The sequence below is a fragment of the Artemia sp. Qi Xiang Cuo genome, chromosome 17 (assembly GCF_049724085.1).
Source record: "Artemia sp. Qi Xiang Cuo chromosome 17, ASM4972408v1, whole genome shotgun sequence".
Lineage (NCBI taxonomy): Eukaryota > Metazoa > Arthropoda > Branchiopoda > Anostraca > Artemiidae > Artemia > Artemia sp. Qi Xiang Cuo.
Window position 1 is genome coordinate 46,791,840 of NC_142810.1, and position 27,151 is coordinate 46,818,990.

The following is a 27,151-nucleotide window of genomic DNA, read 5'->3' on the forward strand; positions in this document are numbered from 1 at the left end:
GCACTGTTGGTACAAACTGTAAAGTGCAATGTCGTATTCCTTACCTTAATTAATTAAAAATTAATTAATTTTAAACGGTTGGTGATTAATTTGTATTTGCTTATTGTCTACTTGCATCATATGTTCTGTATTTTAGTAGGCCTGTGCAAAATTGTCATTAATGGCTCCTTTTGTAGAACCGGAATTTGATTTAATCAACCAACAACAAGAAATTTTACTTGTGTAATAATTTAAATTATGATATTAAACAAAAATGTACTTGCACGCAGGGGGAGGAGGGGGGGGGGTAGTTCTAATGTCTACCATATCTAGAAATTTAAGACATTGAAAAATGTGGAGAAAGAAAAGAGTATTCTGATTCATTTGACAAAAATTTTGATAGAATTACGAGTAATGTCAATAATTTCTGGTGATAATTTGTTTATGTCTTGATTTAAGGGACTAGTATTAGTGGCTTGTTCCTGTACCCCTCCCCCAAAATTAGTTAGGCCCTGTTTCTAGTAATAAATACATGTATGAAATTCCCACTACCCACTCCCTTCTCCCTCCGTCCCCCTCATTTCTTCCCACCTCCCTCCCTTCTCCCTCCCTCCTAGAAATTCCCGCTCCTTTCTCTTTATATAAGGTATCTCTATTGAGACTCAATATTTAAGTAGGATTTTATGGGTTATAGAAAGTGAGAGTTTACTTTGGGATAAACGGAACCACTGCAAATGTATCTAAATAAAGGTATATATACCTTTGCCGGGAATGGAACAGGGACGAAATTGACATTTATAATAAAAGAGAGATGCGAGAATTGAATCCGGAGGAGGGAATGCTCATACAAAAAGTTGCAAAAATCTTGAAGTTTCTTTCAAATTTGATATTTCGCGCCTTCCTTGCGCATGTACCAGGAAGCAGAAAGGGACACATCACACATTTGGGACTTTAGGTGTCCTTGCCCCCCCCCCCCCCAAAAAAACAACTTAAACTTGGTTCCCCAGTTGTAAGGCAGAACAAGGCAGGCTTATCAAAACTATAATTTTGGAAATAATAATTTACGAAGAAAAAAAAGTTTCCTGGTGGTGTGCGTGTAACTGAACCCCCGTGTAAGTGAACCATAAGCAACTGAACCCCTGTAACTGAACCACTGTGTAACTGAAACCCCGTATAACCGAACTCCTGTGCAACTGAACCCTCGTGTAACTGAACCACCGGGCAACTGAACTCCATTTATCTAAACCCTCGTGTAACTAAACCCCCGTGCAACTCAACCCCATTTAGCTGAACCCCCATGTAAATAACCCCCCGTGTAACTGAATCCCTGTGCAACTGAACCACCGTACAACTGAACCACCGTGCAACTGAATTCTCGTGTAACTGAACCATCGTGCAACTGAACCACTGCACCGAAGCAGGTAATTAATCTTTTTCAAACCAAACGATAAACAACTACGAGCGTAGAAAATACCACAACATGAAAACAACAAAATAAGCAAAGTGTTAAAAACAAAATTACAGCATGTAGACGGTGAGAGCCGCCGTTTACCCCCCCCCCCCCCGCAAAAAAACACCCCTTAAGGAAAATACCCCGCAGAAAATAACACCTCACGGAAAATACCCCCCTCCCAAAAAATACCTACCCGTGGAAAATCTCCCCCCCCCAAAAAAAAAAAATACCTCTTGCGGTTGGTTAGTCTCCAATCGCTTTCGGCTTATAAAAAAAGACTAGAAATATCTGGGGATTATCAAACAATTTCTACCTCCATCCTCCTGTCGTCTCTCCCTTAGACCTAATTCTGTATTTATTTGAAGGCTCATTGAGAGCTGAGATGTTTTGACATCAAAATGCACCCTTTGAGATATCTCCTCTTCCTAGCTACAAAACAATCAGATAACCCCATTGCAGAAGTTTCAGTTCCTTTTTAAGTTTTTTGATTTGTCTATTGCTTACAGATAGTATTTGTCATTGGGAAACATACGGAAATTTTTTGTGTGGGGGTTTTCTGGAGGATCTTTCATGAGAAGAAAGTATTTGCACGGAGGGGGGGGGGGTAAGATTTACATATAAGGTCCTCTTTTCCACTTCCCTTGGAACTTCTCAATTAAACTAAAAAATAACACGACTCAAACAAGATTTTTAAATTTTGAAAACCATTATTTTCGCGAGGGGGTATTTTCCTGGTGATGAATTTTCCGTGGGTGGAAGAGGAGAAATTTTCTGCGGGGGAGGGAGGCAAACGCTTAGACCTGTAGAAAGTGACAGGGTGAAGGGAACCCCAATTAACAGACATCGAAAAAAAGAAATAAATCAGGATTTAAGAGTTTATGAAGTCCGATTTTCTTTGTTCTTGTGACAGCAAAACAGAGCATTTTTATAAATCACCTTGACAGTAATTTATATAAAGACTTAAAAAAGCAAACAATTCCAACAAGGTTGAACATGTAAAGATTCTAACTTGTGTTTTACCCAATGTAAGTACGGTGGTTGAGTTGCCCGAGGGTTCAGTTGCATGGTGGTTCAGTTGCATGATGGTTCAGTTACACGGTGGTTCAGTTGCATGGTGGTTCAGTTGCATGGTGGTTCAGTTGCATGGTGGTTCAGTTGCACGGGGGTTCAGTTACACGGGGGTTTAGTTAAATGGGGGTTGAGTTGCACGGGGGTTCAGTTAAAGGGGGTTCAGTTGCATGAGGGTTCAGTAGCACAAGGGTTCAGTTGCACGGGGGTTCGGTTATACGGGGGTTCAGTTTTACGGGGGTTTCAATTGCACGGTGGTTCAGTTACAGGGGTTCAGTTACACGGTGGTTCAGTTACAATGGAACCTCTCCATTTGTATGCAGATTTTTGTCTTATATTGATTTTTACTAGATCAAATTATTATAAAATAAAATGATAAAAAAAAAATTTTATGATAAAAAATTAATATATTTTTGGATTAATATCTGTTTCCAAAAATGTAGTTTTTATCCCAAAAAGAATATATTTTCAATATATTTCCGAATTCCAAAAGAATCTTATGTACGCCCTTAATGTAGATATAATTCTCAGAATTTCCTTGAGATCTGGGTGCCAGCACTCCACCTTCATGCTACTCAACTAATTCCATTTCCAACTGGCTACAAATCCTCTGAATGCTATTTTTTGATAAAATTAAAGGAATTAAATAAAAAAACATACTTTACCACAGCTAGTGTTTAAATAGGTCTTAGATAGGGCCACATCGCTTAAGTTCTATTTCACATAAAAATCCCTGTTGGCAGACTTCTTCAGGCTCAAAACGACGACCTTTCGATTTAGGATTCTATGCCAATTGAGCTAGCGATGCTTCTTAGGTACTCTCTATGGCTATAATGAGAGAAAATTTGAGATGGCTTGGAAACATTCCACAGAGGAAGGATGACATGTTGCCAAAGATAATTTTTTTCGGCCAACCATCTAGGGCCAAAAGAAAAGCAGAGTAGATCCGAATGGGATATGGGATATCCAAAACATACATTAAACACAAATTTGCCCAGGGAAGGCACAATGCGCATGATAACAGACGGCTGCAATCAAATCAAGGTAGTCTGTCAAGTCATAAGCAAGAACTTACTGGAAATTGAATTGGCCTCAGCCAGTTTGTTATTATTGTTAGTTTGATGTGTTTTTTGGTGTAAAAATTAGCTGCAAAATTAAATAAACGAAAAATCGCTTACCATTAAGTAAGCGATACTAAAATAATCTGTATCATTTATAAAGAAATATGATAGATATGTTCTGCATTTTAAAATGTGATGTTAGTGTTATTGGTTACTTCCGTAGAGATCAAATTCAATTGGGTCAATTAAATGTGCAAAATTGTTACTCTTAATAATATTCGTGTCTCATATAGTCATAGTATAACCAAACCTTGGCAGTTATCCTTTCTGTCATAAAAAATTATTATAATTCCCAAAAAAAGATTATTTCTGCTGAAAGAAAATTTTACAGGGCAAATCCAAAACCAAGATTGGGCCCTGAATAACTTCCCCCTAAATAAATTCCGAAGACGAATAAATTCGTCTTCGTTGGAAAACGATGTCAGGTTTGAAAAGAAAAAGTTTTTATTATGGAATAGGATAAGTAAAATAGAACTACAAACTTATAACATCAGGATTTTTTTTTCTTATTTTTTTCAACGAAAATAGCAAAGAAAAGTTATTTTTCAATCAAAAATCTAGAGGAGTGAGAGGCGAAAATATCGAGGACAATTGCCCCCTCCCGCCATTCGGCACCCCTTGATTAAGGATGTCTCTTGTATAAATCAGAAATAGTTATGATCAGCCTCTAACTGGACAGCTGAATTTTAAAGTTATATGTTTCTTCTTTAACTGCGTCTAATCTGATTTAAGGAGCCACTACAGACTGAAAATGAAGAAAGAATTTGTGAAGATGACGAATTTGATGAACAGAAGGAAGAAGACCTCCAATCGTTTGTGCCTTCCACGTGGAACTCTAGTCGAACGCCAACAAAATCAGCTTTGAAAAGTCCTGAACACACCTTAGAGAGTTCAGTGAGTTCATTTTTGTCCTGCTACCACTGCCGCTTGACTAGAGTAAACACCCTCCTAAATACCCCGATTAGAGCTCCAGCAATAACCACGTTTGTCCTACGAAACTTGTATTACAGGTTATTTATTGAAGTTGGTTCACTTTTACTAATGACTTAAGACAAAAACGTGAATCAGACAATGTCCAAAAGTCGCATTCAATTCACAAAAGAGCCATAAATATCGCCTGGTTTCTGATATTCGAATAATGTGTTGATCTACATCTAAAAAGTTTTCATAATATTTCTGTCTTTAAATGGGTTACTTGAAATTTATGGGGATTCGAATTCAAGGAGATCCAATTTAAGGCAAAATCACAAGATGTATAACCATTTTTATCACTGGTATTAATTTCTTTGTGTTTAGTACCAAAAACTGAAACTGTTCATAAAATATGACTGCTGAAGGCAAAGGAATTGACGAAAATTAATCGTAGGATTTATAATCCCCGGCATTTTGGCCTCCTCTGGGTAAAAAGTGATATTTTGTGGGGCAAAATAACAGAAAATTCCAAGTTGTTTTTGCTACTTAAAGATAGCAGTAAATATTGCGATTTCCGTTCAAATGAGTCCTCCCCTATTATTCTCCGGCCACTCGTTCAATGCCAACACCCTTAAAAAAAAAAAAAAAAAGGAGAATCAGTGTTACTCATCCAAAAAAACTGATTTCCCTAGCTGTTTAAGCTGTTTTAGCTGTTTAAGCTGTTAAGCTGTTTTAGCTGTTTAAGGTGGGGGACTGTAATTTTCAGGTTAGATTAGTGCAATGCTTGAAGTGTCCAACATTCTTAATAAGTTGTTAAATGAACATTTTGAAAATACACAAGAAAGACAGAAAAAGAGGAAAGACGAAGATTATGATGAAGTACGTTTTTATTTCTTCTATTATTTGTATAACGGTGCCTCTAACTGGTAAGACACAAATTATATTTAATTTTTATATTACGCACAAATCGGCTTACGTTTTTTTTTTTTTTTTTTTTAGATCAAATGGCAGGAACACCAAAAGTTAAATAACTTTAAAGCTAATTTTCTTAAAAAGATCATTGAGAAGGAAAAATAATATGCAGAAATAAAATTAAAATTTGATGGCATGGTAAGAAGGCATAACAGGGAATGATGATTCACTGCCAGTATATGGGCTTCCTGTCGAAGCCAATTGGGGTTTGAGGTTGAACTAACCTGTGATATAATCGAAGTGCAGTTGAATCTGATGATACCAATTGTTGAGACCCAGTCTGGTACTTGGCGAGGAATAGCCTTTTGGTCTGGCAGTTGACTGTTGATTTTTTTTGCTCCACCCCTGACCCTGTATAATAGCTTTCTTACGGACATACCTCCAATCAGGTGGTCTTTGCTAGTGTGTAAATCCTCGAACTACAGCTGGCATGCTAAATATGGCTCGGTCAGTGCCTTTTCTTTGAAATTGTCTGTGCGTTTCCAAACGAGTTGTTTGAGCATAAATAAACAATGGTGTCCCTTTTTGCCGATATCCTGACCACACCTTGAAGGACCTCTCTCAATAACAAATAAGAGAAGGAAAAGGATAGATGAAAATAGGAAATAGGAGATAGTGACTTTCCTCTTCTACGGTTTTTCTATAAAGCTCCTCTTGAAACGGGGAGGAAGGGGGGGGGGGTATTAAGTTAGTTTGTCATAGTTGCCGAGGTTAGGCACATAACAGGGCTTACACACTTGGAAGATTCTTCCCGCTCGTGGACCATGGTCGCTTGAAACCCCTTTCATCCCCACCTTCCCCTGCCTGAAAAGAAAACACTGGTTTAAAATTGTAATTTTGTTGTCTGTTTAAGATACGTCTTAATTTATTAGTAAGCTTGTGTTAATCATGGGTCTGGTATAGGTCTCAATTGTCATTAATTTTTATTAATGTAATTTCATATTAATCAAATTAATATAATGATAACTGATTATTAACAAATATTTTTTATTAGTGTCAGCCTGAAATTGCAGCTGAGAAATTTAGCCCTTAAAATGCTTATGGTGCAAATAACATTGCAATCTATTCTTCATTTGGAATAATATAAATTGCTAATAATTTTGTACTATCCGTGTCCTCAGAACGAAAATGATTGAAGTTATGAGATTATAAGAAACAGTTGTAAGTCAATCAATTATGAGGAAAAATTGATTACTACTACTACTAACAACTCACCGCAGCACCAACCCGCTTGAGGCTAACACAGCTTCGTACGCTCCTCCTCCATCCCAATCTATTCAAAGCCTCCCTCTTTACAACTCCGAGGATGTTCCCATTTCCTTAAAATATCTCTTTATGACATCCTCCCATCCCAACCGCGGATGACCTCCTTTCCGTTTAGTCCTAGAATGCTGGCCGATAAGGACAATGTTCGACAACGTGTCATTGTTCATCCTAAGAACGTGTTTATCCTCAGAATAATTGATAACCATGAATGATGATTGAGCTCTAGGACACATCCTATGGCTTCACCATAGGCTTCACCAGTGAGAATAATTAATTGACTCTTTGATATTTGTAAGATGTAAGAATATAAGCAAATCGAGCTGAAAAATAAAAGAAGCTACTTACCAAAAAAAAGAGCAAATGAGGATTGTGGAAGCCAAAAGGACCACGTCAACTTTTTATTTTCTTAGATTTCAACATCGAAGCAGTTTACTGACATAACTTTGTCTAGTCATTGGGGTATTCCCTAAAACCAAGAAAATATATATATATATATATATATATATATATATAAAAAATCATTTTCTCAGCGATATTTTTATTGATCAAATTTCATATTTGATATTGTCCTACATTTTATTTTTCAACGTTTTTGTTGTTCAACAATATTTGGTGTTTTTGGAAATTAATTTGACTAAGTTGACATTAAAATGCACTTATCACAATGCATTTTTGTGTACTAAAGCTCGCAAATCACCAGAAGAAATTGCTGGAAATTTTCTCCTGAGATGATTAGTGCGTTCAAAATCAAGGCCAAGTAATGGGTCCTTTCTTTCTCTGATTGTTTTTTTAAGTTGGCCAGCTTTGCATCTGAACAGCTCAAACATAGTTACTGTATAATCACACAATGATCAGGTGATTATAAAACAGCTACAAAGAGGCTATAATCGTTCCATGTTTGGGTTGACATTAGGCACAAACTACTAATTTCAATCCGGATTCCTTAATAATCAGGAATTTGGGCATACTTGAAGAACTGTGGGATAGTTATCATTTAATGGAAGCCATCTATCTACCACTGCTACTAACAACTCCTCAAGGGACTATTCTTTCTGAAGCCAGTGCCACAACACAAACTCCTCCATTTCTCTTCTTATCTTCTTATTGACCTTTACTCTGTGCCCCCCTCCCTTGTGAAGTTTTAGCTTCCTCTAAACGTTTTCTAATAGCGTCTTTCTACCACATTCAAAGACGTCATTTTATGTCTTTGGCCAAATCTTTCCAAAAGGTGCAAGTGTCGTCAAGCTTTATCGATAAGATAGGACCTAACCAGTCGGACAGCTGGATTAGACCGTATTCTTACATACCATGTTACTAGTTATATACTTATCCGAAGTTTTCGCTTTCTGTTTGTAGTATTGTAGTATTATTAGTAGATAACTTTAGTGTTTCCAAGTGCTACTAGAGTCGTAAAATGACGGATCCGCGATATGATATAATATTATATCTTATATACAGAGGGAGATTATACGTTCAATATAACTTCGTTATTATACCTTCAAATACAGAGGGAGAGTTGTATATTTTGTTGTATATCTATACATTTTATTTAAAACAATCATTTCACAAAAGACTAAAAATTGAAAAAATTTTGACTGCAATTTCATCAAATTACTTTGAGACATAAGGCTTTCAAACCAATTGTGTTTTTGTTGAGCTTTTCCCAATACTCGGTTTTCTTTTTCAAATTAAAGTAAAGAGTGATATTAAAAATTGAAGCAAACACAAATTCTAGTGTGTATTCAGGGGCCTTGTCTCTTCCTGAATCTTCGCTCTTTTTCTTGAACCTTCGCTCTTTTTCGCCTTTTAAATCCACTTGGGCAACACCAACAGCCTCTAGATTCATATCTGTCTTCTGGTGGATGATATGATACATCAAGCCAGTAACACTGTAGAATTTCCGAAGCACTTGGTCGCTTTAAACTATCTAGGTCCAAACAACTCCTGAGTAACTCTTGGGACAAGCCTGAAATTTTGGAGTTCATCAGTTTCTTGAATATTTCATCTTTGATGTTACGTGGATGATAATTTTTGATAAAATCGTAAGGGTCTTTGCCAATCAATAGTGCTCCAAGGATTATGCCTAACGACCAAGTTGTTACCGGGTCTACTGTGCTATTCAGTTCATAGTCGACGTAGCCGAGCTTTTCATCTGCCTTGTCAAATTCTGTGGCAATGCCGAAGTCAGTAATTTTTATTTTGTCATTTTTATCTATAAGAATGTTTTCACATCTTAGAGACCTATGAGCTACACCAGCATGTTTCATCTCCATAACTGATGTCACGATATACCGGAAAATATTGGCAACTCTGTATTCACTCAAACATTTGTTTTGGCTGAGGAAGTCTTTCAAAGTTATTGACTCTGGAGGGTATTCCATAACAATCCAGAAATTGTTTCCAATTTTGTAATAATCAAGCATTTTTATACATCCATTTATATCATTCACTAGGCTCAACAAATTGATCTCATTTTCTGCCTTTAACTTTTGGTTCGATTTAACCTTCTTGACAGCTACACTTATGTTGTCCTCCTTTCTGACGGTAATGTAAAGACTCCCATATTTGTTTTTTCGAAGTTCTTTTTTTGTTAAAATATAGCTTCTGCTGAAGCGCTGTCGCTCCATAGAATCACGGCTTCCGCCTAGAAAAGCTGTAATACAATTAGCAAAACTCTTCATAACTTTAATTTTTATCTAATATATAAACAATGTCACTTAATCAAGTTCACCTTTGCATATGATGCTGATGCATTTTGCTGCTGCTATTTACGTTCTTTTTCCTATGACGTCATATTCAATGGTTATGTCATGTTCTGAAATGACGTCATGCGCTTCTATGATCTATAAAAGAACTTAGTCGCTATTAGCAATGACTGCATAAAACTCCTTTAAAATGATGTCATAGCAAAGATGGCGTCATTAATGAGTGGTTTCTGACTCTTTAAAAAAATTTCTACATATTCGTATTCAAAACAAAATTTTACTTCTAAGTCTAAGGAAAATAATAATTACTGTTATTGAATCAGCTAGAAATGGCAATTTACTTCTCACTAGCGATTTTTGTTTTAGAAACATACGTTTAAACTTTAAGAGACTACGGAATTTTTTTAGCTTTCTTAGCCCTTTAAGTGCTCGAAATGGAATTTGCCCTAGACTTGACTATTGTATAATGAAAGAGCATAAAAAAGGCATTAAGTAATATATTCACTTTCATCATTAAAAAACGAAACAACAAAATTAAATTATCTAATTTTGTAGTGTAGTTTGCCGTAAAAATTTGTCTTGTTTTTCGAAGAAAAAGAGACAACAATAACAAAAGTACATATTGTACATATTGTAAACATACGATCTATTCCTGACTTTTGACCTGGGTTTACAAAATGTTCCAGTATTCATTGAATATTTCATGTTGATTATATATTTCAGAACGATCCTAGATTAAACATTATTTGGGTTCACCACCTTCTTCATTTCTGGAAAATTAAGTTTTTTGAATAAATCGATGCGAGGGCCAAAATTATTGATTTTAAAATATAATGTAAAATAATTAATAAAAAAAGAAGCTATTGCGGGAATGAAGGATGATCGATTGCCGAAGATTGTTCTTTTCAGCCAACCGCCTAGGGCTAAGCGGAAAGCAGGTTGTCCTCATCTGGGGTGGGAGGACGTCATAAAGAAAGATTTAAAGGAAATGGGAACTTCGTGGGCGGGTGTAAAAAGGGAGGCTTTGAATAGATTGGGAGGGAGGAACTGTGAGCTGTGATCCTGCGTGGCTGTGTTGGCCTTAGGTGGCTTGGTGCTGCAGTGAGTTGCTAGTAGTAGTAGTATTGGAGGCAAAAATTTGAAAAAAAATTACGTGTTTTCACTTATAGATTTATGCGCCCAAGATAACATAGAAGCAAACACAAGTCTATTTTTTCGACACCTGGATGCTTCGTTAAATCATTTGTCGAACTATTTTGATGATTTTGATTTAAAAAATATGCGTGGTTACAGAATCCATTTATTGGGGAAGAAGATGACGCATTTGGATTAATAAGTAATTAGAAAGTAAACTTGATTAAATTAGCCTATGAAAATATTGTCAGAATTTATCTTATTCAGTTTGGGCTAGATATTAATAGCAAGTATAATATTTTGCTAAATAAAGCTTTAAAAGCACTGATACCGTCCGCAAAGTCTTCTTTATACGAGACAGGATTTTCTGCATTAGCTGAAATGAAACCGAAACATTGTGTTCGTTAGGTTGTAGAAAAGAAGGTTTGTGCAGTCATGTCATCGTTGACACCCAGATTTGACAAACTTTGTGCTATTATTTTCTATGTGAATACCCCCCCCCCCGGAAAATACCCACCCGCGGAAAATGCCCCCCGGAAAATACCCCCCCCCCCGGAAAATACCTCCCGCGGAAAATGCCCCCCGAAAAATACTCCCTCCTCCCCTGTGAAAAATAAAGTTTTCCAAATTTGAGAATTCTATTTGAGTTTTTTTCAATATCCGTAGGGGGAAGAAATTTTGGTACTTGTGTATTATGCGCCGCTCACTCAAGTTTACGCTGTGTAAAATTCGAGAACGCACCTTTTTTTTTTTTTTTTTTTTTTTTTTTTTTTTTTTGTTAGTTTCTTCGTTACTTTAGAAATAAATTTGTGCTATAGATTTGCACATTACGGGGGGGGGGGTAAGCATAGCGGGTCTGGATGCAAAATGTATTTGGTATAATTTTTCTGCATATTAGATAGATAGACAAATAAGTGTATTTTAAAGTCAAATATACGGCCATGAACACAGTAAAACAACATAAATGAAAGGCATAAATAACATAAACGTTGATCAGCGATCAAAGAGTTCGTGGTAACGAACTGCAAGTAAGGAGTGACCCGACTCAATAGTAACCGAAACTCTAAAAAAAAGAATTCTGATACCAGTAGATACATCAAAAGAATCTTTATGCTGATTTCAAATATTTAAGCTTCATCAAGTTTAGTCTTACCCATCAAAAGTTACGAGCCTGAAAATATTTGCCTTATTTTCGAAAAAAAGAAAAAAACCACCTAAAAGTGATGGAATCTTAATGAAAATCAAACCACATGAATAAGTGCAACAGAAAACCCTACTGTATTTGTTTCAAGCTCCTATCTGCAAAAATGCGGAATTTTGTATTTTTTTGCCAGAAGAAAGATCACGGATGCGTGTTTATTCGTTCGTTTTTTTTTTTTGCTTTTTTTCCCCAGGGGGGATCATATCGATCCAGTAGTCCAAGAATATAGCGAGAGGGCTCATTTGAACGGGAATTAAAAGTTCTAGTGCCCTTTCTAAGTAACCAAAGAAATTGAAGGGCAACTTGGTTCCTCCCACGCTAATTTTTTCCCGAAGTCACCCAATCAAGATTTTGAGATAGCCATTTTGTTCAGCATAGTCGAAAATTTATAATATGTCTTTAAGGATGACTTAATCCCCCACAGTTCCCAGGGGAAGGGCTGCAAGTTATGAACTTTGCCCATTGTTTATAGTATTGATTATTGGGAAGTATACAGATGTTTTCAGGAGGGATTTTTTCTGGTGTGGGGGGGGGGGGGTCGGAGGAGGGGGTTACCTGGGAGGATCTTTCCTTGGGGGATGGGACATTTCTATGAAGGAGGCGCCGGATTTCCCAGCATTATTTTAAAAACCATCAGAAATTAAATAAAAAAAAAGTTTTTCAACTGAAAGTAAAGAGTAACATTAAAACTTAAAACGAACGGAAATGATTACGTATATGAGGGGGTTCGCCCCCTAGTCAATACCTCGCTCTTTACGCTAAATTTTTTGTTAGTACTTTCAAAAGAGCTATCTAATCTAATTAAACAGGCTTTGTGATTCATGGATTTGTGATTCGAACAAAATTTGATCTTTAGCGTAATATTTGAACCCATAATACACAAGTAACAAAACTCCTTCCCCCTACGGAAATTAAAAAAAATAAAACTAAAATGTAATTCTCAAATTTGGAAAGCCTTATTTTCTACGGGGGGGGGGGGGGGTATTTGCCGGGCTGTATTTTCCGCGGGGAGGGGGTGGGTACCAGGGGGGTATTTTCTAGGGGGGGGGGGGTAAACGCCGGCCACCGTGCTAATTAATGGCAAGTACATTCATCTTATTAAAAGAAAACAATATAAAATTGTTGCTTGTTTTCTTCTGTTTGTAAGGTATTGTCTAAATAAATTTCGTAGTACTAAAAATTTCCCAGTTTGTATTATTTTGTGAATTGGAATGGAAGCACCATATGATCAAACATTTTTCAGGTAAAATAAAATTTATTTTGAGGGAGTCAATTTTTGACTCCCTCAAAAATGACTCCCTCAGATTAAACAGTTCAACGAGGATTAAAATTTTTCAACAAATAAAGTTTGGAAACCACTGATATAAACATAAATAAAAGTTTTTGATTAGTAGAATGAAATAATATCATAAAATGAGTGAATTATTAAAAAAGATCTTAGCTTTTTTGGAAACGGGATTGTTAGATTTTTGATACTTCTTTTTTGTTTTAAATTGATCATAATTCCTTTTTTTTAGGATCGAAAAAAGAGTGTTTCCTTCAGGCGACTTAACCGTCAGAAGATATATTCCTACCCTCCAGTAGAGAATAATTGTAAAACATTGGAAATCATTGGGGACTCAGACCCTGAAAGTCCAAGACGCCAATGGATTCAATTACAAAATAAGGAGGAGCAATTGAAGCAACTCGCCCAGTTGGCCGGTTGGTGTTTCCATTTCTTTGAACTAAACTGCCATCTTTTCGGCTTGCATATTGTAGCTAGCTCTTCCGTATATTAATTCACACTGGTTCATAAACATTAATTAATTTCTGAAGATATTTTTTCTTTTTTTGGGGGGGGGGGGTCTGTAAAAAAAAGAGAGACTAGGTATTGTAGTAATAGCAAACTGCCTGTCTTTAATTAAACTGCCACCTTCTAAGCTTACACGTTCTAGATGGCTCTTTAGTATTATGAATACAATGATTCACACTGGTTCATGAACATAAACCGATTTTATAAAATTATCCGGGAGAGGGGGCTGTAAAAATGAGAAACAAAGCATTGTAAATGTATGTAGTTCTATTTTTAAATTTTGTTTGACAAAATTGGCTTTTACAAATAAGATTAAGCATTGTCTAACAAATTAGATTAAATTTGATAAATCACTATACTTATGAATCACCATTTTTCACCATGTTATCTGGACATTTAGCTGAATCAAGGTAATTAGATAATTCAGTTTTTTTTTATTTTAATTTAATTAATTTTTTAATTAAATTAAGGAAATTAAAAAACTATTTTATAGTAAATGAGATAAATACAAACATAGCTCAAAGCTGCACCCACGTCTAGAGGGGGAAGGGGTTCCGCTTTTTGGATACACCAATGTTTTATCGAAATGAAAATTAAGTTTTATATGCTAAGAGCTGGACTGAATTAAAAATCAACTTTAATCTTTATTTATATTATAAATATTTATATAGTTTATTTATATACGATTGTTTTTCATGCTCTTTCGTACCAACAAGTATAAAGGAAAAAGATCTGTCAGAGCCATTGCCGGCGCAGAGGGTTTCGACTCGATGTTTCCGTTGCTGGGTCCTTTTTTACGGGGCAAGTAGCAAGCCCGCGCCATGTTTAATGTTATTAATTTAAAAAGCCTTTTGCACAAAAAACTTTTTTCAAAGAAAAGGAAAGAGCAACACTTTACCAAAGATGAGGAGAAATTAAGTGGAATAATATTAAGCGTAAAACAACTATAAATCACCATCAATAAACGAAACCAAAAACGAACAAAAATTAAAATAATTAATCTAATCCAAACTCAAAACGAGGAGAAATTAAGAGGAGTGACAGGGAGGCTGACGCTCCCTGTGTCTTGTAAAGACAAAAACATAATTTGCACTATACTACAAACAATCTGTTTTTCGAGCTGTTTGTCACCATAACCAAGATTACTGAAAGAAAATGATTGTCGATTGACAGTTTAGTATATATTCTTATGTTTATTCCTGAAAGTTTAATAATATTGGATCTGTTAAGGTTAAAAAAGAGAATTCACTTAAAATATATGTTGTAAAATGTACTTTTGCGCTTGAAAAATTATTAGACTTTATTTCTGCTCATCTTTGGCTTGATGTACCTCTACTTTTCTTTGAAAACTTCTTATATGGAAAAAGTTTTAAAAGGTTGATTTCTGCTTATTTTAAATTGACATGGTCCTTTACATTGTTAAAGAAAGGGTCATTTGGAATGTTTTAAGTTTTATTTTATAAGAATCCAGGTTTTGGCTTACTATTTATATATTGGACAGAATTTTTCAACAAATTACGCCCTTTTGAAAATATGGACACATATTGTATCTTTTGATTTAGTTTTACACCTCAACCTTCGCTGAAAAATAAAACCTAATACCCTTTTCTATTTCTAAGACATTGTATCTTTGCCATTTTGACAAGACGAATGCACTCACACCCAATTTAGTTCAATAGTAAGAGTAGAAGAAGAAATAGTAGTAGCCCTGAAAATTTCAACTTAATACCATTATCCTCACTAGTTGCAGGAATCGTAGTAGTAGCAGCATGCACAGTGCCTTTTGGTTAGTTCAAAATCCATCTTAATATTCCCTGGAAGTTTCAACTTGATAATCCAAGCCGTTCCTGAGATATTGCTGGTTCACCTTTCGGCAATCTTCATGCTCAGAATGTTTTTTATTTTTTATTTATTTAGCTCAACATCCCCCTAAAGATTCCCTGGAAGCTTCATCTTAATAAAACATAAAATCATGAAGAAAGGAAGCTTCATCTTAATAAAACATAAAATCATGAAGAAAGGAAGGTTTATTGTCCTCGTTTTCTTCATTTCTTCGCGATTTTATGTTTTATCATGATTAGCCAGTGTGGTCTCATGAATTATTTAGCTTCATTTTAATGCCCTTAGCTTAGTAGTAACAATAGTTGTTGTAGTAGTAGTAGTAGCACTAGTAGCAGTATTTACATAGCACATTTTGTTGTTTTTTCGACCTTCTGCTCAACACACTCTGAAAGTTTCGATTTAATACTGTAAACATTTCTTGGGGCATTGCTGATACGTCCTTTTGACAACCTGCATGCACATAGTGTGTTTTAATTTAGGCCAATATTTTCTCAACATTCCCTGAAATTTTCACCTTAATGCCCGTAGCCTTAGTAGCAGTAGTAGTAGTAGTAGTATGAAAATATTGCCTTTTGGTTAGTTCTACATCCTTCACAACAAGCTCTGTAAGTTGAGACTTCATACTCCAAGCCGTTCCTAAGATATTGCTGATGCGCCTGTTTGACAACCTGCATGCACATAGTGTGTTTTAATTTAGGCTAATATTTTCTCAACATTCCCTGAAATTTTCACCTTAATGCCCGTAGCCTTAGTAGCAGTAGTAGTAGTAGTAGTATGAAAATATTGCCTTTTGGTTAGTTCTACATCCTTCACAACAAGCTCTGTAAGTTGAGACTTCATACTCCAAGCCGTTCCTAAGATATTGCTGATGCGCCTTTTTGACAACCTGCATGCACACAGTGCTTTTTTATTCAGTTCAACTTCTCCTTCAGTATTCAATTATTAGTAGTAGTAGTATACACATATTGCATTTTGGTGAGTATGACATATTGCATCGACTCTCATCATGCCCCGGAAGTTGCAACTGAATCCTTTATTCTGTTCCTAAGATATTACCGATGTCTTTTGACAATCTTCATGCACATTTCCTGAAATTTTCACGTTAATACCCATGCCTTAGTAGTAGTCACAATAAGTAGTAATTTTAGTACTAGTAGTATTAGTAGTGGTTTTAGTTGTACCGTGCAAATATTGCTTTTTTGGTCAATTCATCATATCCCTTATATATAAATATATATTTCCCTGAAATTTCCAACTTAATACCATAAGCCATTCCTGAGAAACACCCTTTTTATAACCCACATCCACCCCTTTTGACAACCAATATTCAGATAATGTGTTTTGATTTTAATTCAGCTTCCCCCTCAACATTTCTTGAAGTTTCCATCTTGATATCCTCAGCGTTAGTAGTAGTCACAATAGAAGCAGTTGTTACAGTAGTAGTAGTAGTAGTAGTGTTAGCGCACAAATATAGCCTCTTGGTCAATTGGTCATTTCCTTCATTTTCCCCGAAAGTTCGAACTCAACATCGTAACACTATCCTCAGCATTCTCTGAAAGCTTCATCTGAATGACCTTGAAATTTTTAGACACCAAAGGTCAAACATACCCCTCCCCTCTTTTCTGATAGTAAATACTATTTGTAAACGATGGGCGAATTGTATAACTTGAAGCCTTTGTCCCTAGGGCTTGTCATTCCCAGAGGCAGTTTTGAATTATTTTTTTCAACTATGCTGAACAAGATACCTATCTCAAAATTTTGATTTGGATACCTTTGGGGGAAAATGGGGGGGGGGGGGAGGGGGGTTGCCTTCCAGTCACTTTTGACTCTTAAAAAGAGCACTGGAACTTTCAATTCCCAATCAAATGAGCCCCTTCCGAGGTTTATGCGACAACTCGTTCCAGACGAAGTGCCTTGGTAAAAAAAAAATAATATATTGTGCCTACTTCGCTGTTTACTTAGTCAGCGCTATTGCGCTGACTATGATTTGTTAATGATACAAAGCTATAGTGAAAAAAAATAGAATTAACTCTTTCGTCGTATACCAGGGGGGGGGGGATTTTACAGCTTTTAACATCTCACGTTGTTTGATAGTAAAAATGGAAACGAAAATGAGGTAAAACATCATTCGACGGATTGAATTAAGTGAAAAGAAAAAAAAAATTAGGAAAAGTTAAACGTAAAAACAAACCATCCTATAATCAAAGTTTTATTTGATCTTAGTTCATGCTGTAATGCACCCTTTTTTTTTGCTTCAAATTAAGAATTAAATTAAGTGTGTTAATTCAATGTTAAATATAAAGTCTAAATGATTATAAATAGGAAAGTTTTTTAAATACTTCGGAAAGACCAGGCTACCTTTCCACCGTATAAAACAAGAGGAAATAAAAAAAAAAAAAAAATAAAAATAAAGCCACTAAAAATTGTCATCGTAGAAATAAACTTTAGGATTAAAATCACAAATTATGGTTGATTTTTTTATTGTTATATTATAATTTATTTCTCCTCCCATACGAAAAGGAATATAACTTAAAAGATTCAAATTGGCCCTGGTGTTGCAAAAAAAACCATCAACATCATCTAGCGTTAACAAATAGCAAATGTATCTTTTTCAAAACCAAGATGAAACATTTATTGCTACACTACTTTTTTCCAATTATACTGATTAAACAAATTTTGCCAATTATACTGATTAAACTAATTTTCGAATTATACTGGTTAAGCTATTTTTTTTCCCTTCTTTAAACAAAAAAATTTTTTTTTTACAAAAAAAAATGCCAAGAAACGCCGAACGCTAGATGTTTTTGGTCATTTTTATGCAACACAAGGACGAGTTTCCACTTACTTCCACTTATTGATAACACCTAATTAACAGTACTCTTAGCATCACTCCATACTCTTAGTTTTCCTTTTTCTAAGCTATTATGACGATGGTATTGTTGGAGATTGTATATAACTTAAGCTATCTTACATTTCACAAAAATATATTGTTTGAATTTTTGTGTATTAATATTAATATTTGATTTTCATGAATATTTTTTGGAAATTCTCTAAATATTTTTTTGAAATTTTCTAAATATTTTTATCATTTAAATCGCGTTACAGGAATGAATAATTTTAATGTAATTTAATAGGAGTTTTACTTTCTCCTTTTCTAGACTGGGAATAGGACGAGGATGTTTAGAACCTTCAACCTTACATTACCTTCATTGAAGATAAAAGGTACAGAAAATGGCATTGGACTTTAGCGGTGCTGGTCTCCGTTTCACGACCCTTCGGTCAGGAAGTGCAATGGCGGGCTGGGGGCTAACCATCCTTTGCTTTGGCGGACCCTTCCTTCTCGCCTTCTCCAGATTTGTCCTGGTACCCATTTAGAGCGGGGTCTGATCTGGCTAATCTTATAAGGCCAATTCTCGAACGCCTCTATTCACGGATTAAGAATTTCAAGTCTAGCATGCTATCCCCTCGGCTAGGGTAAGCTTAGAATTTGAGAATTTATGCATTAATATTGCTTAATAATAATATAATTAATGTTAAAATTAAACTGGAATTGACTAGTATTATTAATTTTCTATTAACGAATGTCTTGACGTTCATTTCATTTGATATTCTATTTGATATGTTAAATGAATAAGAATTTTTCCTATTCTAGACTGGGAATACGACGAAGAGGGGAACGAACGAAGTTCGCCAGATTACGAGTTTACGGTTGTTGGGGGGGAAGCACCGACAAGGAGGAAGGAAAAGCAGCATCGATTCTCAGATATCTATAGTTTGAGTAATCTGGACCAAGTTGATCAAGGTAGGTTAATTGCAAAAGGAAAAACAGTGTAAAGACAGTGGCACATTAGTAAATAGATGCCAAATGTCAGTTTATTATTTTCCGTCTTATTTTTTTTCACCTTTCAGTGTTTTTTTTTTACCTTACTATGCCATCTATTTACTATACGTTTATTATTTCATGACGTTCTGATTCACCAAAATTAGAAAATTCTAGTACCAAGGTTTGACTGCGAAAATAAAGATTACTTGGACTAGCTTGTATGTGAAAGGGGACAGCGATAATGCTTAATCCTTACTATTAGAAAATCTGTCCAGTGTGAGAAATAAGAAAAAAATTGTTTAATCGAAGGAATTACGACAGAAATTCCTTGTGCCATCCGGGATTGAACCAGAGAACTTGCAATCTCCAAGTCTCGGCTTGTTCCACGGCGCCGACACAAGGTATTTATTGTATGTTATTTAAGTTTTTGTCAAAATTATAAATATTGCCTGTAAATCCTTTCGCTGTTACCCAAAATTGTTCGTCAAGATTTGTGAATAAATGTGATTTTGTGCTTGTGATTGGAAAGTTTTATTGTTGCAGCGCTAGCTGCAAACTAGTAAAGGACGAACCACAGCCCATTAACGAAATCAAAAAATACGTTTTAAAAAAACTGGCTAGTGGTAAAATGTTGCCATTCATAGCTAATTCAGGAATGAAAACTATTATCCCGAGTAGTCTTAGTTGTAAACTATAATTCCGAAAACAAATTTATGGTAAGTTCAGAAAACAGCCTTAAACCCCACATAAATGGCGTCGGATCAAAACAATAAAAACACCATTGGAATGGCCTCTTGTCTAAAACCCTGTGCAGGAATCTCTGACAAGAGTTTCCTGTATATTCCTGTAATCCCTGTGCAGGAATTCATTTACAAGTTTTCCTGTACATTCCTGTAATCCCTGTGTAGGAATCCATGTACAGGGTTTCCTGTAATCCCTGTGCAGGAATCCCTGTACAGGGTTTCCTGTACATTCATGTAATCCCTGTGCAGGAATCCCTATACAGGGTTTCCTGTACATTCCTGGAATCCCTGTGCAGGAATCCCTGTACAGGGTTTCCTGTACATTCCTGTAATCCCTGTGCAGGAATCCTTGTACAGGGATTCCTGTAATCCCTGTGCAGGAATCCCTGTACAGGGTTTCCTGTACATTCCTGTAATCCCTGTTTAGGAATCTGTTGTGCAGGAATCCATGTACAGGGTTTCCTGTACATTCCTGTAATCCCTGTGCAGGAATCTCTGTACAGGGTTTCCTGTAACCCCTGTGCTGGAATCTCTGTACAGGGTTTCCTGTACATTCCTGTAATCCCTGTACAAGAATCCCTGGCTTGAACAACGAGAAAAATCACTTTTGCCTAGGTAGCACTGATGCGTTCTCTTTTTCTTCTTCTTTTCCTTCTATACTGCAAGTGGGGCACTGGAAAATCAGAGAAAACTGCTTCTAGTACCTTTTGTTACTAACAAAACACAATCTTAAACATATACCGTAATACATTCTTTGTTCAATAGGTATATCTTTATATACAAGATGGCATAACACATGTACCTATTGACAAGACATGATATAACACATGTATCTTTTGAAAACTGCTTTTCTGTGGTATGATGTCATATTCGAGTATGATGTCATATTCGAGTGATTCCGCTGCCTGAATTCGTTTGGTTTGTCATTTACTAGATTCCAACAAGGATAAGCCGAATGCTTTTTTTATGTTGTGACATACAAATAAAATAAAAATATGTTCGTCGTGTACAAAACGTAAAAAAGAAAACACTTGTTAGAGGGGAAATTTATACGAAGTGTGAAACTTTTGAATGAGGAACTATTTTTGGCGAAGGATTCTCTTGCTATAAATTAACTACTAACGACAAAAGATTTTATTATTAAACGCCTTACACGGTTATGTTGATCAGAGGCAGTTCTTGTCATAATAAAATGTAAGGCACTGAACCTTTAAAAATCACAGCCATTGGCATACAAAATTATATGTTCATTCGAAATATCACAAAGTCAAGCTAAAACCTAAGACATTAAAATATCCAACTACCTGTAAAAAAAAAAAAAAAAAAAAAAAAAAAAAAAAAAAAAAAAAAAAAAAAATGCTACTCACTGCAGCACCAAGCCGCCTGAAGCCAATACAGTTACGCACGCTTCTCCTTCATCTCAATTTATTCAAAGACTCTTTTTACACCTTCCCAGGGAGTACAGTCTTATTAAAAGGGCTTCAATTTTGTGACTGATTACAACTTAACAACAGTTGGGGGTTGCATAGGATATGAAAGGAAGAGAAAAACAAAAAGTGGGGCTTGGAAGAGTTCTTTGTGACAACATCCAGGGGATCACATAGCCAGCTATCACAAGACTCGCTCGCCGTGTTGGCGTAAAACATGTTTCTAGCTTGATTTACGAAGAAACCACAGGTATTCTTTAAGTCTTTTAGGGATACAATTAAGACTATATAGTTATTACTAATAACTATATATTTATTATATAGTTTATTTATAGTTTATATAGTTATATATTTATATAATAAATATTATATAATTATTATGCGTCTGGATTGATACTATGGCGTTCAACATAGTAATTTATGAATTTAATTCGTATTTTTGATGAGAGAACAACAGAGAAAATTGCTAAGACTATCAATATCTTGGCTAATAAATTATCTTTTTTTTTTCTTGTTTTTCATACGTCATATATAGTCAGAGTGGTCTTAAAATGTAGCAGTAATAATTGTAACAGCAGTAGCAGTAGTATTAGTGTGGTATGTGCATACTGCCTTTTGGTCAGTTGAAAATCCCTCTCATCATGACCTGAAAATTTTAACTTAATACCACAAGCCGTTCTTGAGATACTGCTGATACGTCCTTTTGACAACCTGGTTTGTTTAGATTTAGTTCAACATCCCCTCAACATTCTGTGCAATTTAAAATACCCTTAGCCTTAGTAGTTGAAGTAGCAGTAGCAATAGTAGCAATAGAAGAAGCAGTATTAGTATTATCCGCATTGTACCTTTTGGTTAGTTTAATTTCCCCCTCAACGTACCCTGCCAGTTTCAACTTAATACTGTAAACATCCTAAGATATCTCTCATGCGCCCTTTGACAACATGCATGCACATAGTGTGTTTTGATTTTGTTAATTTCCCCCTCAACACTCCCTAAAATTGTCATCTTAATACGCTTAGCCTTATCATGGGCAACGCAATAGCGCTGCCTAAGTAAAGAACGATGTTGGCGCAATGTATTGTTTAGTTTTTGGTTTCTTGGTCTTAGATCAGGGAAATTCGTACGGAAAGTGCGAATGCAGAAACTTTGAAAAGAGCTTATTTAGTGTGAAGTGGGAGGGACTAAGCGATTTTTTAGTAAATAACAAAGGTCGGGAGGCAACTACCACCGTTTCTACGCCCACCGTGGTCCCAAACACATCCAAAAAAAATTTTGATACGACCTTTTTGTTAAATGCCGCTGATTTCCAGATAGAAAATATGTTTTCTAAGAGGACACTCGCCCACAGCCCTCAGGGCAAGGGTTGTAAGTCTTGCCCTGGGGGCATATAAGGTTTTAATTGAAAGTTTTGTCACAGAAACTTGAGAAAGGGCTCTTTTAATTAGAAGGTCAAAGAACTAAAGCCCTTTTTATTGGATAAAAGTGATTAGTGGGTAACTAACGCCCTTCCTGCGCTCACTAACTTTCCGAACATATCTGATCAACATTTTAAAATGGGTTGTGTGTTCAACGCTGTGCACATTATCAAAAACTAGGTCTTTGAGGATAACACCCCCGCCCCCCCCCCCTCAGCCCTCAGGGCAAGGGTTGTAAGTTTTGCCCTAGGGGCATATAAGGTTTTTTTATAGAAAGCGTTGTCGTAGGAACTTCAAAAAGGGCTCATTTGATGGGAAATTGAAATGGCTAGTGCCCTTTTTAATAGGCAAAAGTGATTGGAAGGCAACTAACACCCTTTCCACGCCCATCATTTATCCAAACACATCCAATCAAAATTTTGAGATAGCCAGTCCGTTCAAAGTAGTTGAAAGGTCCGGAAATTATATCTAAGAGGATGACACTCCCCCCACAGCCCTCAGGGTAAGGGTTGTAAGTTATGCCCTGGGGGCATATAAGATTTTGTTGAAAGCTTTGTCGTAGAACCTTGAAAAAGGGTTCATTCGATTGGAAATTCAAAGGGCTAGTGCCCTTTGTAATAGTCGAAATTGATTTGAGGGTAACTAACCCCCCTCTCACGCCGATTTTTTCCCCAAACACATCCGATCAAAATTTTTTTATAGCCATTTTGTTCAACGTAGTTAAAAGTTTTATAAATTAGGTCTTTGGGGATGATAAACCCTTCCGATTCCTCGGGGCAAGGCTTGTAAGTTATGCTCTGGGGGCATATAAGGTTTTTATATATAGTGATGTCGTAGAAACTTCAAAAGGGCTCATTCGATTGGATATTAGAAGGGCTTGTGACCTTTTTAATAGTCGAAAGTGATTTGAGTATAACTAAAACCTCTCTCACATCCTCCGTTTCCCCAAACACATTCAATTAAAATTTTGATATAGCCATTTTGTTCGACGTAGTTAAAAATTCTGGAAATTATGTTTTTGAGGATGACACTTCAAAAAGGTTTTTTTTTTACAGAAAGCGTTATCGTAGAAAATTCAAACAGAAATAATTTTTCTAAAAATTGAAACAGCTTATACCCTTTCTGATAGTTGGAAGTGATTGGTGGGTAAGTAACCCCTCCCTGATACCCCCCATATCTCAAAAGACATCCAATCAAAATTTTGAGATGGCCATTTTGTTCAACGTAATTGAAAAGTCCGGAAATTATGTCTTTGAGGATGACAACCCCCTCACAGCCCTAAGGTTAAGGGTTGTAAGTTATGCCCTGGGGCACATAAGGTTTTTATAGAACACGATGTAGTAGAAACTTCAAAAAGGACTCATTCGATTGGAAATTGAAAGGGCTAGTGCCCTTTTTAATAGTTGGAAGTTATTGGAGGGCAACTAACGCCCCTCTCATGCCATCATTTCCCCAAACACGTCCAATCAAAATTTTGAGATTTTGTTTAACGTAGATGAAAGGTCTGGAAATCAGGTCTTTGACGATGACAACCCCTTAACAGCTCTGAGGGCAAGGGTTGTAATTTATGCCCAGGGGCCATATAAGATGTTTATAGAAAGCGTTGTTGTAGAAACTCAAAAAGGGCTCATTCAATTGGAAACCAATAGTCGAAAGTGATTGGAAGGCTTGACATTTTTTTATAGTAAAGATCGATGTGGGTACAATGTATTATTTTTTGCTTTTTTTTTAAGACCAGGGCAGTTCGTATCGAAGGAATTGTCTTAGGAACTTCGAAAAGGGCTTATTCGATTGAAAATAGAAAGGGCTAATGCCCTTTTCAATAGTCAAAAGTGATTGGACGGCAATTAGTCCACCTCCCACGCTCCCATTTGCCCATTATGTTTAAAAACTAAATGTTGCCTTGTGATTAAATTAAAATGCACTGTGTTAATGCTAATTCCCAATAAGGCATCTCAGCAGTATCCCAAGAACGACTGAGGGTATTATGTTCAAACTTTCGGGGCTACTTCTGCTCTTAAAAATTAACCAAATCCAAATAGCGTATGTGTATCCAAGCTACAAAAAGAGAGTAAATGATTTTTTTTTTGCGAATAGTATCAAGTTTTCTATTTCGGGCAAACTAGAGGATGTATGAAACTAAATTAAACACTACTAGTTGTGTCCAGATTTTTAAAAGGGTGTATGTTGTTAAAAATTGCTGAAAATTTTTCTCCAGCATATAAATAGCAGGTCAAACTATAAAGTTTTAAAAAAAAAACTAAAAGATTTAAAGAATTATTTTCTTTTTCCCTGAAAAGACCATGCCAATATAAAACGAACAGAAATTAATTAAAAAAATTTTCCACAAAATAAGTTTTTCAAAGAAAATTAAAGAACTACATTATGCCAAAAATGAGAAAAAATAAAATCAAATAATCCAACAAGAGTACTACTGCCACAAATTAGCATCGATAAGTAAATGATACTCAAAACGAACAGAAATTACAATAAATAACCGAGTCAAACTCAACCCAAGCAGAAATAAACATGAGAATGGTTCAAAAACCCTATGCCTTCCCAAGGACAGAACATAATTTGCACTGTACTGAAAAAAATACAAATGAATGTGCATTGTCAGTTTAATATATATATACTAATATTTAGTAATCAAAATGTTAATATTATTTGATTTATTAAAGTTATAAAAGCAAAAACATTTATATTTTTTAAGCAGTTATTCTAAAATTTCCATCGAATGTTGTAGGGGAAATAAGGGGCATGGGGCCCTCCTTGCCCTTCAATCACTTTTGGCTCTTAAAAAGGACACTAGAACTGTTAAGTTTCAATCAAATGAGTTACCCTCCTCCCTCTCCGAAGTTTCTGCCACTCATCCCTTAAGAAGTGCCTAGGTGAAAAAAACTAATGTACATAGACCCCACTTCTCTCTTTACCAAGGCAGTGCCGTTGCGCTGCCTATAACTTAAAAATAATATTGAAGCTCACAAAAAAGTTGCGTTAGAACAGGAGAAAGGGGACAGAGGTTTGGAAAAACGTAATTTTTTGTCAAAAAAGTTCACATTTATAAAATTCAGAAGAGTTAGCAATTTTGAATAAATCTCGGGATGCTAAAAGAGCTTAAAATGCAATATAGTAGCCCACTAGCTTAAAAGAAATATTGGCACTCTCAAAAATCTATCATCAGAGGAGGAGAATGAGGTTTTTTAAAACGTTTTAATTCACAACAAAAAGTGCTATGTATTAAAAATAGAAATCTCGCACTTCTTATTGGTTTTTGGTCTATCAGGGAAAAAGTAGGATGGGGCGTTGTTGGAGTCAAACGCTCTCCTATGAATAGTTTCCTGTGTTTAACAGCCTATACGTAAGAATTTTTTTTACATAACTCAAATATAGTCTTGAATTCGCTTAGTTTTTTATTTATTTACTATTTTTTAAGATTTGTAAAAGTTGAGAATTTTGTTCTAAGAAGGCATGTCTCAATTCGACTTTAAATTCACAGTAGATAAAGTTTATACGATAAGAATGAAATTATTGCCATTCTAGCATTCATCATGGCTACAGCGGTAGCTTGAACCTAGTAAAGAACTAACCACAGCCCATAGTAACCAAAAAATTAAAATGGTTTAGAAAAACTATATAATGAGAAAAAATTGCCGTTTGTAGCTGATTCCTAAATGGTAACTATTATCTCGATTAATCATAATGGTAAAAGTTGCTGCGAAAAGAGATTTATGGTAATTTTAAAAAATAGGCAGCAAACCTTGAAAAAATGGCGTCTTATTGAAATTCATATCATAACATATGGCCAATAATATAATTCCTCATGGCTGATCATGAAATCAGGTCGTCCGCGGTAGGGGTGAAAGGATGTAAAGAAAGATTTAGGGGGAGGGTGTTAAGAGGGAGGCTTTGCATATATTAGGGTGGAGAAGAAGCGTGCGTAGCTGTGTTGACAAATAGTAGATAATGTGATTCTTCCTTAGAAACGACACTGATATCCCTTTAAGAAAAAATAATAATTTATGGAAGCCACTTGGCTCTCTACCAAGTAACCTTGAAATGGCAAATAGGGCATTTCATATGCATTGTCTTACCTGCTACAAAATTATCCAGGTTCCTGTTTTTCTCCGATTTTTTCTTTGGTTCGATAATAATCATAAACTATAGAATTCATTATTTTATGTCAGTTACCATAGCATGGTGGCTTAGAGACTCCCTTTCGAATTTGAAGGATGTGAGTTCAAGCCGCTCTACGCTAATTTTCTTCTAAATCTAAATCCTCTTCTAAATTTATTTCT

At 35.5% G+C, this 27,151-nt stretch overlaps 1 protein-coding gene across 1 annotated transcript in view; it reads left to right on the forward strand.

Annotated features, from left to right (window-relative positions):
- The window catches only part of LOC148942264 (uncharacterized), a 109,508-nt gene that overhangs the window by 67,907 nt on the left and 14,450 nt on the right, over nt 1-27,151 (forward strand). Inside the window, exons 8-10 of the mRNA XM_089103408.1 lie at nt 4,354-4,515; nt 13,329-13,512; nt 19,098-19,247. Of these exons, the coding sequence (XP_088959534.1) occupies nt 4,354-4,515; nt 13,329-13,512; nt 19,098-19,247 (496 nt within the window). The remainder of the gene's footprint in view (nt 1-4,353; nt 4,516-13,328; nt 13,513-19,097; nt 19,248-27,151) is intronic.